The sequence below is a fragment of the Falco biarmicus genome, chromosome 8 (assembly GCF_023638135.1).
Source record: "Falco biarmicus isolate bFalBia1 chromosome 8, bFalBia1.pri, whole genome shotgun sequence".
Lineage (NCBI taxonomy): Eukaryota > Metazoa > Chordata > Aves > Falconiformes > Falconidae > Falco > Falco biarmicus.
Window position 1 is genome coordinate 15,214,480 of NC_079295.1, and position 12,665 is coordinate 15,227,144.

The 12,665-nt window shown below is 39.6% G+C and overlaps 1 protein-coding gene across 2 annotated transcripts; it reads right to left on the reverse strand.

Annotated features, from left to right (window-relative positions):
• Window positions 1-240: 240 nt before the first annotated feature.
• On the reverse strand, window positions 241-12,643 carry FASTKD2 (FAST kinase domains 2). Of its 2 annotated transcripts, none has more exons than XM_056349615.1 (12): window positions 12,590-12,643; window positions 11,262-12,002; window positions 10,749-10,852; window positions 9,168-9,276; window positions 7,570-7,693; window positions 5,197-5,336; window positions 4,717-4,889; window positions 4,168-4,331; window positions 2,999-3,220; window positions 2,014-2,098; window positions 817-931; window positions 241-380 (listed from the first exon to the last, which is right to left on the reverse strand). In XM_056349615.1, the coding sequence occupies exons 2-12, from the start codon at window positions 11,904-11,906 to the stop codon at window positions 261-263; spliced, it is 2,001 nt and encodes a 666-aa protein (XP_056205590.1). In that variant the 5' UTR covers window positions 11,907-12,002; window positions 12,590-12,643; the 3' UTR covers window positions 241-260. The 2 variants fall into 2 exon arrangements, with proteins under 2 accessions (XP_056205590.1, XP_056205589.1); XM_056349614.1 differs by lacking the exon at window positions 12,590-12,643 and adding an exon at window positions 12,262-12,406.
• Between the last annotated feature and the right edge of the window lie 22 nt (window positions 12,644-12,665).

The window sequence follows — 12,665 nt, forward strand, 5'->3', positions numbered from 1 at the left end:
AGATAAAATTAAGAAATTTCAAAAGCAATAGATGTCAGGATGCTTTTTGGATTAAGTAGTTCCTTCCACTACAGAAAACTCAGTCAAACACACATACACACACCCCTCAGCAGACATTGTTCACTATACAAACTTTTCTCAATCTGTAATACTTTGGAGTAGGCAGTTATGTATAAAACTGCTTATCTCTTCTGTTAAAACCTTACATTAATTACACAGCGAAAAAGAGAGAACAGGAGATCCAAAGTTGTTAGTTTATTTTAATTATTGTCCTGCACAGTCACTTCAGAAAAAGGGAAAGCATCTTCTGAATAAATTTTTCCTTTCAAAAACTCAACTGCATCTTCATTTGTCATTTCCTGAAACTTCTTGTTCAAGACCTGGAAGAAAGGAAAAGGAAAGGGTACATTAATTCTGTTGTCTTTAGCAAACTACTCTGTTCCACAAACCAAGTGCTCAGTGATGGGAAGGACATAGGGAGTCTCTGTATTTTGAAAACAAGTTGACTTAAATCATTCATTCTATAAATATCAGGGAAATAAGCCAAAGTCACATAGGTTTTTTAGCTACAAAGCAATTCAGTGGCTTGATTTTTTCTTTCCCCGCTGAACTATGATTATATTTATTTTGCTGATAATCGTAAGTGGTAGCTTGCCTTTCTCCCCAGTGACACCATTACTACCTTCTAAGTAGAGGTGATATACAATTACCACTCTGGAGAAGGCTCACCATTCCCTGCAAGGCCTGTTCTACCAAACATACTCATTACTGTGCAGGTAACAGGACCAAAACAAAGAGTAACAGGACTCTTCTTACCAGAATCACATGATAGCCCAGTCTATTTAGATGTCGCTTCTTCACTGCCAGCTTCCCTTGGGGGTGCGTTGTGCCCACACAGAAGGCAGACAGAGGAACAAAGAGAAAAGCCAATCTACAACCAAGAAAAGCAGGGAAGACTCCACTGTACAAATGCAGAATACGCGTTTTTAAGACTGATTCAATGATGTCCTTTAACACTGCAGAATATATAGCTGTCTTTCTGACAGGCAAAAACGTCAAGACTGCACAAATTTCATTATTCTTTTCCTTTTCCAGACTTAAGTAATTTACCCTCTCTTCCATGAGCTTCACACAAGTACCAGCATCTACCAATCAAACCAATACAGCAGAATTAAGCCCTTAGATCTCCGCTTCTCCCACAATGAGAAGGAAGCAGCTCATTCAAAACTCTACATTATTTTGACAGCTTCTGCATTTACTATGATCCTTTGCTAATATTCAGGATCAGCTACTTCCTGCCATAAAAACCTACTTGGAAGGGAGAGGAAAGCTGAATGCCTTGGAAGCCTGACAATGAGTTTCTGTTAAGACAATCACTAGTTCTCCTTTTCCCAAAAAGCAAACCATACAAAATACTTTGCTGTGCAGTGATCCAGCACACAAATGTTACATATTACCCAATTCTACTTAAGCATTACTTAAATGATATATGTCCCACTTCAGTAACTGAGAGGTCATTCTTCTACACAAGATTAAATTAATCACCTAAAATGTGGATATGATGATCATTTTTATTCAAATTATGTCTCAGCAGCTGAATTAATAGCCATAACATACCATTGAGATGCATATTTTAGAGACTTAAGAGAATAACTGAATGTTTAATTGGACACACAATACTTGGAATTTAAAAACCGTAACGTTGCAATTTTTTTGAAAGGATTTCAGTTGTACTTCAAAACCTGTACCCATTACAAAAGTATCAGATTACTGTGACATTTCCTGACTCTTTCTCTGAAATGTTAAGTTTTAGCCTCTGTTAGAAGAAGGTAGTCAGCTGCATGAGGTGTTGCTCTGAAATGGCATGGCCATTTTTGTATATTGCAGTGATTACAAATAACAAGTCAGTTATCTACTTTGCTTCTGCAAATCAGTGAACCAAAGTAGTAACTGGATGGAGTATATACAAGTAAAACTACCCTGCTAGAAAAAATACACAGTCAAAAAAGACACCTTTGAACACTTGAGTCAGCATGATCATCTGTTGCAGCTATTGGGAGCACTTTCTTTCTGTCTGAATCCATTCTGATTTCAAAATCTGAAACAAAATAACAAAATACTTAATACTGCAAGAGGATTATTTTCAACTGCTTTAAAATGAACACCTCATTTGCAAAAGTTAACAGACACTGTCACTGCTCTGTTTCTAATTGCTGTTCTCTAATAATTTACATATTATTGATGGCATTATTGATGGCCTCCCTGCAACAAATATAAACACCTATAGTTTGCACAACTCCAGAAAAAAAACATTTATTTTTGGAAACTGCAGATGTAACTTTATGGGAATGAAATCATCATTTCAAGAAACTAGTCTTGATCACAGTCTGCCCTACCTACTCAGATCTCCCCGTAGTATGATTCCTCATTAGAAGTATTTGGGAAGAAAAGTATTACAAATAAAAGAAAAATCTGTAATCTGGGTAGCTGGCAAAAAAATAAGTAATATAAAAATAGAAAAGAAAGCAAGTGTTACGAAATGATCACCTGTGAAAGGTTATATCCCATTTAATAAATGAAAGCAGAACCCAAACCTTAGCCAGAATTTCAGAGAAGAAACAAGTCAGAGAACAAAAGCAGGCTGCTGTTTGGCTTCATTTCTAATGTGACTTTGTACTAACATGTCGAGTCTCTCAAACACAGCTGGCCATATTGCAATTATGTACAATTAACATCTGCTTGCTGTTGCTTAACAAAAAGTCCAAAGCAATTTTGTAAATAAGAGCAATCATAAATTTTTAGTAAATTGACTTAAATACTTTAACAGAAGCATCCCAGAAAGTAGATTCACCAATCAAGGGCATCATTTGTTAAACGACTGTCTTCAAAGTGTTACACTTTTAATCACTTGCACCCTACACAAATTTATTATCACCTTATTATTTTGGGGATTATAAATCTACATTTAAAAGAATATGACAGTAATTTGGCTTCATACCAATATGATATTTATATGGCAGGTGAACATTTTGCTGAAACATGTTCTCATCTCCCAGAAGTTCTATCAGTGCCTCCCGAGCCTTTCTGAGATTAAAAGATACCAATGAGGGGAAATTATCAGTCAGCACAAATGCAGGCTTTGTGAAGGAAGGGCTATCAAGTTCCATACATGCTTTCACACAGCGAAGCATCACTTCCTTTTGTTCTTTGTAAAGATCATCTGAAAAAGACACAAAAAAAATATTACATCCGATGTAGCATCTCAGATTTTTTATTATCATTTATAGTCTGTTCTGGCAGAGGAAATGAATTGCAATATAGGAATCAAAACCCAGTATTTTTTTTCACTGAATATTATTGAGTATCTTCAATATATTGTTAAATATACACCATTAATTCTCTAATTATAATAATAAAGTCCATGGCTGGGACCTGCCCATTCATCCAGTCTTTCTCTCTACTGTACACAGCTCTGCGCATGAAAACCATTTATAAAATCCAGACCACTAGAAACCTATTTATAAAACAAAGAAGAGATATCAGACTTGGCCTGTCTGTACTATACTCTGTTTGAAACTGTACTTTAAGATTACTAAACTGCGCTGACTCTAAGCAGTTACAGCTTTACAGCTTTCAGGCTCAGTCACAGCAGGCTCACAGCAAGACAGTGTTTTACTGTAAACTGGATTTCTGCTCCACTGAACTACTCTACTGGTTGTACAGAATTGTAATGTGGAAACCGAATTCTACTACAAGTTCTTCACTGTAACTCAGAGCAGTCAAAAAAACCCCAACCCTTTTACTCTAGTGATTCCAGGTACTGTTGGTTCACAAAGGTTAGGACTTCCTTTGTTTTTAAAAATGCCTGAACATCTGGCTCTTACATTTCTACCATTTCCACAAATCTCATATCCACCTCTCTCCATGTGCACATCTACTATTAAACTGTTGCTATCATGGGTCTCAAGACAATAAGCCTGATGCCCTAGTGCAGAAACAGATCACTTAGATCACCATAACTATGTTAGTTTAGTCTTGAGGACTTCAAATTTAGTATTAATCATGTTTGCATTCTTCAATTTCTAAACTTTAACACAATTACAATAACTAACGTACAGAGGCAGACTATCACTTTTAAAACAAGAACATGACAAAATAATGCCTGACCTGACAGTATAAGTTCACCCCTGTTGTCCTTTTGCAGCAGCTTATCAAGTGCACGATGAGGAAGATATCCCAAGATGCAAAGTGAATACACTGCCTTCAGCAGTTCTGTGTTGGAAATCTGAGGGAGGTATTTATTCAAGCAGCTATGAAGAGTCTCAAAAAACCTTTTCCAAAAGGAGAAGAAAAGTATCTTAATACACAAATAAGGCTATATAAAAAACAGATTTCAAACAAAAATGCAAGGCAGAAATCTTTATTGTCTTGTATAATCATATATTCTGTAAACTAACATTAGCTTTTGATTGTCTTTGAGGATACAGCTACTATCAACAGATTTAGTAACCTGGTCAGACTAGAACCAAGGTCTCCATTTTCAATTACAAAGAAAAATTTCTATGTAGAAAAAACATGAAAAGGCACAGCAAATCTGCCTTACAGATTACTAAACCAAGATGATGATCTCTTTCACAACTGAAATCAAATACTTTGGTCAAATCTAACGACTACATGAAGAGAATGTATTACCAGGCATTCTAAGATAAAACCTACAGATGCTTTTGGCTTCTGGGAACATAGTTGAGTCGTGAATACACTCGAAGAACAATCAAAAGGTTTTTCAAGTTGAGAAATTCAGGATCTTCTGTCACCTTCTCCGCAAAAATACCCATCAGTTCACTAGGCTGAAAGCCAAGTGTCTCAAAGGCAGAAAGAAGAAGGATAATCTAAAAGAAAAGACAGTTTTATAAAGTCCAGAAAGCCAGTGAAGTGGATCCTACCTGTTGATTTCATAAAAGACATTTTTAATGAAAGAAAATTTTTCAAACTGTAACAGCCCATTTATTTCTTATTGCTGTATTCATCAATAAATATAAAAGCATTTCAAAAATTCAATGATATCAGCTTCATCAGATTGGTATTCCTAAAAAAAATCTGTTCTGCAAAGTTCAAACACAAACATGAAAGGTAAGATGGAAAGTACCCAATGATATTCTGCTAGTAGCACTACAAATTATTTGGTCTCAAACTCACCTGTCTTTTGTCCCAAAGGCAGGCAGCAGAAGTAACATAGTCTGCTAATGCTGAGAACAGTTTTACATTACGGTACTGGAGACTGCTGCAACCTTCCAGAATGAGAATTAACTGCCAAAACGGAATATCATGGACATTCTCTGTAACAGAAGAGCATAAAATGGACAAATGATACAAAGCAATGGGAGTTGTAGGTTGGAGACATTGTGGGAACAGTTTGGCTAAGGGATGGAGGAGCAGAGAAAAAAAAATCAGAAAAGGAACTGCAGAACAGACTGAGAATAGTTGGGCAAAGTCAGCTGAGGTAGAACACACTTAGAAACAAAGGCAGAGGAAACCAAGTGAGCCAGGATCAGGTTAGAAGGGATGAATCAGCAAAAGGGGGCAAATTAACAGAAGCAGCAAGAAGATTGTGTTCTCAGATTCTTGATTTTAAGGACCTCCCTCCACTCAGCATGGAAACCCTGAAACTGGTCCCTTTAGTACTGATTGAGCCTTTGGGCTGTCCACCATGTCAGCTGAGGGAGTAACAGAAAGGTGGATTCTAAAGCTGCTGATAAATCAGAAACAAGCACATGACAAAATTTACATTTTTCCCCCATTTCATTTTACAAAATGGAAAGAAGCCACGAACATGAATCTATGTCTAAAAGGCACCAAAGCATTACTGTATACCAAACTGGAAAACATGGAACCATAACACAACCTCTCGGCATATGAATGTGATGACACAGATGAAGCACCAGGTGACAACAGACTTCTGCAAAAGACTGCTGCTTCATTTACTACACAAGACAGACCTACTCTTGAGATGAAAAAGATTAAGTACTGAAGAACAATGCTCTCTCCCGAACATTGCACTGTTTGCTGCAATGAGGGGCATACATGTCATAAAAGACAGTGACTGCAAGAGAACACAACAGTTACAGCAGCAAGAGCAGCAGCCATCAAAACTAGACTTTATCTTTCCCTCTGACAGAGGACTCAAGAGGATAGCAGGAGAATAACTGAATTTAACTCCTCTAAGTTGTGCTTAGTGACTTTCTAGGCTCAGCATAAATGCTGTTACTTCATTTCTTCAAGTGCAGAGTGCTGACAACTGCAATTGAAGCCAGTGAGATCTGTGCATCACAAAGTGACTTGTAATGCTAGGTACTCTTAAAGAAGGCAGGCTAACAGAATCTCGTATTACTGGACACTTTGACCTTAACCTATCTCTTCTGCATAATCAGGAAATGAATACCACCACTACTGGGTCACTCGTTTGCTGCTGCAAAAAATTAACTCAATTAGTATCTATGAAGTACACAGTTAATACAATTCTGGTCAGGTCCCCAGATACAGGAGAGGGGGCTACTTTCTTGAGAGACCCATCAACAGCATAGGACCTGGAAAACCTGATGGAGAATTCCTTTGCCCCATGGGCCTCAAAGCATGGCCCTCCCTCTTCTTTCTATTCCATGTCCAGCCTCTGATAGGGGTCACTTCTGCCCAGAAATTAATCACTCTGTCCCCAGAGCATCATTTGCATGATGTCTGGCATGTAAGTCCTGAGAATATGCACTAAAAAATGCAGAAAGAACTACTGAGTAGTTCCTCACTCCGTATATCCATCTAGCCTACATACTAAGTGTGGTGAAAGTCGTATGGGAGAAGCCAGTATGTGTAATTAAAGACTGTGTCCTAACACATATGAGCAACCACGACAAATAAAGGCTGTACAAGCAACCCAAACACTCCTGGTTCATTTATGTTAAGATGCTATTTTGCTATCTTAATGTTTTTTAGACACAAATTCAAATGTCTTTTAAGTGTGAATCAATACATACTGACCACATATACTTAAGAAATGTATTGTAAAGGTATGGGGAGAGGTGAAACCATTAGCGTTCATTTAATTTTTTTCTAGGCTACAGCACTAAGTCAGTTATTAAGCAGCATTCAATAATTAAATCCAGTTTATAAGGGAAACACTATGTTCCCTTTCGTTTATCAACTAATCACACTAAGCCACCAATCCATCCTGCGAAGTGTACACATCTAATGCAGATTTGTTTTAGAAGTTTATCTGAAATCTATTTTTTCTTGCTAGAATTCAATTCTTTTTCCTAAATTCTGCATACAGAAAAATGAAAATACATGTAATTCAGGTGAATGTTAAGAAGGGCAGACGACAAGAGCTATTTGCTTTCATTACTAATCAGTAATTTTCTGTCTTGTTGATTGTCAAATGGTTCCACATTACTATAATATCCTGTAAAACAAAGATGTTTCCTGAGTTTTAAAGGAAATCAGAAAAGGGAGATGAGACAATAATTAGGAAGAATTTGGTATAAGGAAGGGAAATTTAATAAACTTTTTTTTTTTTCTTACCCTGGATCTTTTTACTGCAGGCATTCAGGATTGGAATGGAACAATAATTCATTGCAACAAGAGCCAAAAACACACGCAGAGCATTCGGGGAAGTCAGATGGTCTCTCTCTTTCAAAACTGCCATCTAAAGTGAATTAAGAGTTTATAAAATGCTTCATTCTTCAGGTATGTTATCAGTGCTTTCTGATGAAGGCATTTTCACCAAAACTTTCCCAAACTCCTCAGCCTGTTTAGACTTATATGAAAGAAACCAAGCAACAAACGGCAAAAGCAAAGTAACTACTCTGAATTTAATATACAATTATAGCAGATCAAGTATTCTAGAGCTGTGTCACTATACAAATTACCAGCAATTTGCCTTTATATTTTTTTTTAAAGAAGTCTCAGTAAAGCTCATTTGCAAATGCTGTGAATATGTATCCTCTACCAATTCTTAAAAAAATAGCAGAAATATAATTAGCACAGCTGACTTATTTAATAGTACTCCAAGTATTGTTTTGGATGCATGCAAAAGCTGTAAGCCTTCAAAGTGATCCAATAGCACACTGAATGGTGTATCTTTAATACAAACACTCAGCTATAAACGTGGGCTGAGGCACAGCAGGTCAGCTGTGATGCCACAAAGAGACTTCATTTATCAAAGCAGTAATTAGATTGATATAAATTACATTAAAAATGAGACTACAAAGCACAGCGACTATTAAAATACAATATTCTTACTGCATGCATATCAGAAGTTAAATACAAAATGTATCTACACCAGAAACTACACAATATTAAAAATATTAAAAATAGCACCATGTAGGCTCGGAAAAATTAAGAGCTCCCTTCAGTTAACATGTGGAAACGTTACTTTCCTCTCAGTTCCATATTGCACCACATCTTCAGATTTTAGGATTTACTTACATCTAACACACTGCATGAGCTCCCTGCACTGCTTTATTCTCGCCCAGTTTTCCCATCAGTGTTATCTTCCCTCACTTCCTCATGAATGCTACTACAAATTCTGACCTCACAGCTCTTCAGCTATATGATTAAAAATCACAAGGAGGCCCTGTTTGACAGAAGGTTTCAAATTGTCTTTAAATCAGGGGTTGAAACCCAGTACACCCTGTCATAAAACCCACAGCCTGCTCCCAGACACTGTATCTCTCAGGGGACCTTTCAGATACACAGGAAGATAAGGCCATGAGCTAGGCGAGTTCTCCTGGCACCTCGTTCTCAGTGGTCTAGCCCTGTACCACTACTGGACACAGCCCCATCATGATCTGGTTTTCTGTCTTGTCTTCCAGCCACAAGCTGGGCAAGGGAATCAGGGCACAGCCTCTAAGTGCTTCTATGAAATACCATGTGGCCAACCAAAACAAGAGGTGAGGGCACTGCTATTCCTTTTGTACCATGTCCATTGCTTTCTGCCCCCTTTCATGGTGAGATATTCCCAGCCTCCAAATTTATGTTCTTCCTACAGATATAGCTGGAATATGATTCACTTTATTATACTTTCTTCCCGAGTGTCTGGAAAGAACCATACACAATTTATAAACAACGCAAGAGCACAGGCTTTGTTGAAGTAAAAATGAGCCTCCAACTAAATTTACCTCTAATTTCTTTTTCAGGAAGACTGGAGCATCTTTTCCCATGCATTTCATCAGGTTTTGCAGTATAAAGATGTCTCTGATACTCGGAATGCGCTGCTCCACTAGCAATCTGATGAAGAAACACACACAAGGCCTTGAGCTACAGAGAGTAACTTTAATAGACCTTTCCTCATTTCAGCAGAAACAAGTAGGTACCCTCATTTTCCCTCACTGATATACTCCTAATGTAAAGCTGTAATTCTCTGCTCCTCACCCACCTCCTTTTTTGCAACATTGGCATAACTCTACATGATATACCTGCAGCACAGATATTTTGCACATGGAAATAATTACATGCTTTCTTAATGTTATCCTGATAGACGCATGTTGTCACCAATATATTAAGAGCAGGGGCACCTGACCAGACTGCACATGTGACTGTGCAGATGTGAGTGCTGTTAAGCCTCAAGGAATTAACACTCTTCTGCAGAAAAAAAAGAGATTGCACATTTTTACCATAAAATCATCTATGTCTAGGCAAGTTCTGAAACCATTAGGAAACTTGGAGACAGATACTGACAACAACTTGGTGTAAGTGAGGACAAAAACCAAACAAGCAGTGCTGTGGGCTGCAGGAACAGAAGGGGATATTGTAACATAGAGGGATCATAAGCACAAGATGGAGTTCTGCATTCCCAGCACCTCCTTTTCTGGCTCAGAAGGAGGTATTGTAATTGTTTTGTCTGAAACACCCTTAAATATACCTGCACAACTACAAAAATGTGAATTGTCGCTTTCTAAGGCACTGCTCTGAAATTCATCCCTGCAGATACAGCTTCCTACAAATGGGCAAAAGCTCTAGACATCAAGACAGAAAGAGCTGTAGGTGGATCTCCTGCTTTCCACCAATGTACAAGAATGTACCAGCAGAAACTAGTTTTTGTGTAACTAACACACCCACCTTCTCAAAACTGGACCTGACACAGGACCAAAAGTACTAATCCAAGGCAAGTTTTGTGACAGCCTTAGTAAAAAAAAAAATCTCATGGGAGCAAGGAGATTGCTTACCCACATAAATCTCATTGGCACAGAAAAAAATCACTACAGCCAAAGAAGTTATTCTGATAAACCACTACACACAAGGCCTTGCTGGATGCACAGATAAAATCTAAACTTAATTTTTACTTACTAAATTAAAAGAAAATACTTCCTGGCTGTTAAACAGCATTTTTCATGATAAATCAAAATACTTCACAAAGTAAACTAGTCTCATTACCTTCTTTTTACACACTGATAAAACAAGAGGCATAGATATGTGAAGTGACTTGATCAACACCACAAAAAAAACAGAGTGGTGGAGCTGCAGTGAGAATATGAACCTCCTGCAGAGCAGTCTAGCACCCCATGCCATCGGAGGCCTTTCTGCTTGAAACTGCAAAACAATGTCTAAAATCCCTGTCTTGTACAGCTGTTAACTCATGTGATCATTTAAGTCCTAAAACCACAGCATGTCTTATGTGTGGACATCCACTCCATGACTTCTAAAAGACATATATTCAAACAACATTTAAATATGACACATGTGAAAGAGGTTTTTCTCACTGTAATCCAGCTTGAAGAGCGCTCACATTCTTGTCTTTATCCAGCCCTGCTAAAGCAGTTGCCAAAACTGAGATACATCGGTTATCAAGTTGATTGAGCTTCTCCTGTTAAAAAGTTTTCAGTGTCAGATAACTTCAAACCAGTAAAAGTTTCAGGAAAGAAAAACTACTCAGTCTTAATCTGTACCTGCTGCCTTTTCTTTCCCTCCAGAAGTCAATTCATAAGCTCTAATTCCACAGTGACCTCCATGGTCTCACATCAGTCAAATTTAGTTGATTTGAAAAGGGTAATGATTTCTGAGACTTCTATTAAATCTGTCTGAAATCAGGCAGTGGTTTCAAAAATGAAGGAAATTAGAAGTACACACAAATTAACTATGGGAGCCCAGTTTCCACAGAAAATGAGACTAAACCAGGGACATAACACAAAACTCTCTCTGATGCTACACAGCTTCCCAGAATTAGCCTCAAGGTTTCAGCCCAAACTCAGGAGAAGAAGGATCCTGATACTTACTTGGCACACTCTCAGCAAAGTCTGGACTAGGAGAGTGTTCTGAGGAACACCGAGGTTCACCATGGCATGCAGACTGAACACCAGATCGCCCCGTGTCATCCTTCTGGAGTCCCGCAGCAGCTGCTGACAAAGCTTGACAAATGCTGGGTGCTCAAAGATCAGCTGCTTTTCATAACGCTGCTGGTCTTCGGACAGGTTTTTAAAGAGCCTCCATACTGTAGTTAAACAGCTTGTAAAGTGCTTAGTGGAAACAGCAGACTCTGAAGCCAAGTCCAGTGCATCACAAGGACAGGTACATTTCCGGAGACTATTAAAAAACTGTTCGCTATGATCCATTACATGCTTCACTTTGAAGCTCCCAGAATCATCCAGCTTTTCAAGTTCCAAGGAGCACTGGGGAGCCTGCTGACTCACCAAAACCTCCGTACTTTTCTCTGGCTGTATTTTAGCACCTGTGCTAAAAACATCTGTCTTTTGAGATACAAATCGAAGAGATGATCCATGCAGAGAAGGAAAAATACTTAACCATAAAGTGTGTTTTCTTGTTGTGGCTGAAGATTTGGGAGCGAGCACAGAATTGCACCTATGTATGCATCTAACAGTATTTAACAAATAACTTATTTTATTATTCATTTTTGCTAGCATCTCATGAGTACATTTGAAATGCCAATTCGAAGTAAGGGATCTGATGAAATTCTACTAGTGGAAACAGTCCTGGAGAAATTGCAGAAGAGCACTTATCTGCAAAAACAATTGAAAATTATGGATTAGTTACTGGACTTACCATTCCTAAAGTTTCAATTCCATATCTATGCACATCTTTTACAGGAGTGGGGAAAAACACTTCGGGAAAAGATCCCTCGAAAAGGGTTTGCAGAGGGACTTCAACTGGGCCTCCTACGTTTTAGTCAAGTCAGCAGAAGGCGAACTCATCCTGGGTGTCAGCCCTTCGCTGTTCTAACCACGACACGTGCCGAGGGAGAGCCCTTTCCTCACCCACCTTCCACCGAGCAGACGCGCCCCCCGCCACGGCTCCGGAGGCTCGGGGCCACCCCCAGCTCCGGCGGACGGAGTCCCGCCCGGCCCGCCCCAGCCGCCCCGCCGCTGCCCCAGGGCCGCCCGGCCGGGGCAAGGCCTCTGGCTTGCGGGCTCGCTTCCTGCAGGCGCCGGAAGGCTGCCCGGGGGCACGGTGCCGGGGGCACGGTGCCGGCGGCGCAGGCCCGGCGCCTTTCGGCGGCTTCGCACGGGCTGGGGACGCCGGCCGCGAGGGCGGGCGACACCGGGGCTGGCCGCCACCCGCCGCAACCCCGCCGCCCGGCAGCCGCTACCTGGCACGCCGCGGCGCCATAACGGCCCGGCTCCCCCGCCCCGCGCGCTCCCGGCGGGCCTCGCGAGAGGGACGGC

Excerpts from the sequence above, each read along its gene's own strand:
- FASTKD2 (XM_056349615.1), bottom strand. The coding sequence starts at position 11,906 with ATGCTAGCAAAAATGAATAATAAAATAAGTTATTTGTTAAATACTGTT. Across the intron at positions 9,277-10,748 it reads GCTCTTCAAGCTGGATTACA|ATTGCTAGTGGAGCAGCGCA; the intron begins GTGAGAAAAACC and ends TTTCTTCATCAG. Across the intron at positions 3,221-4,167 it reads GGGTGAACTTATACTGTCAG|ATGATCTTTACAAAGAACAA; the intron begins GTCAGGCATTAT and ends TGTCTTTTTCAG.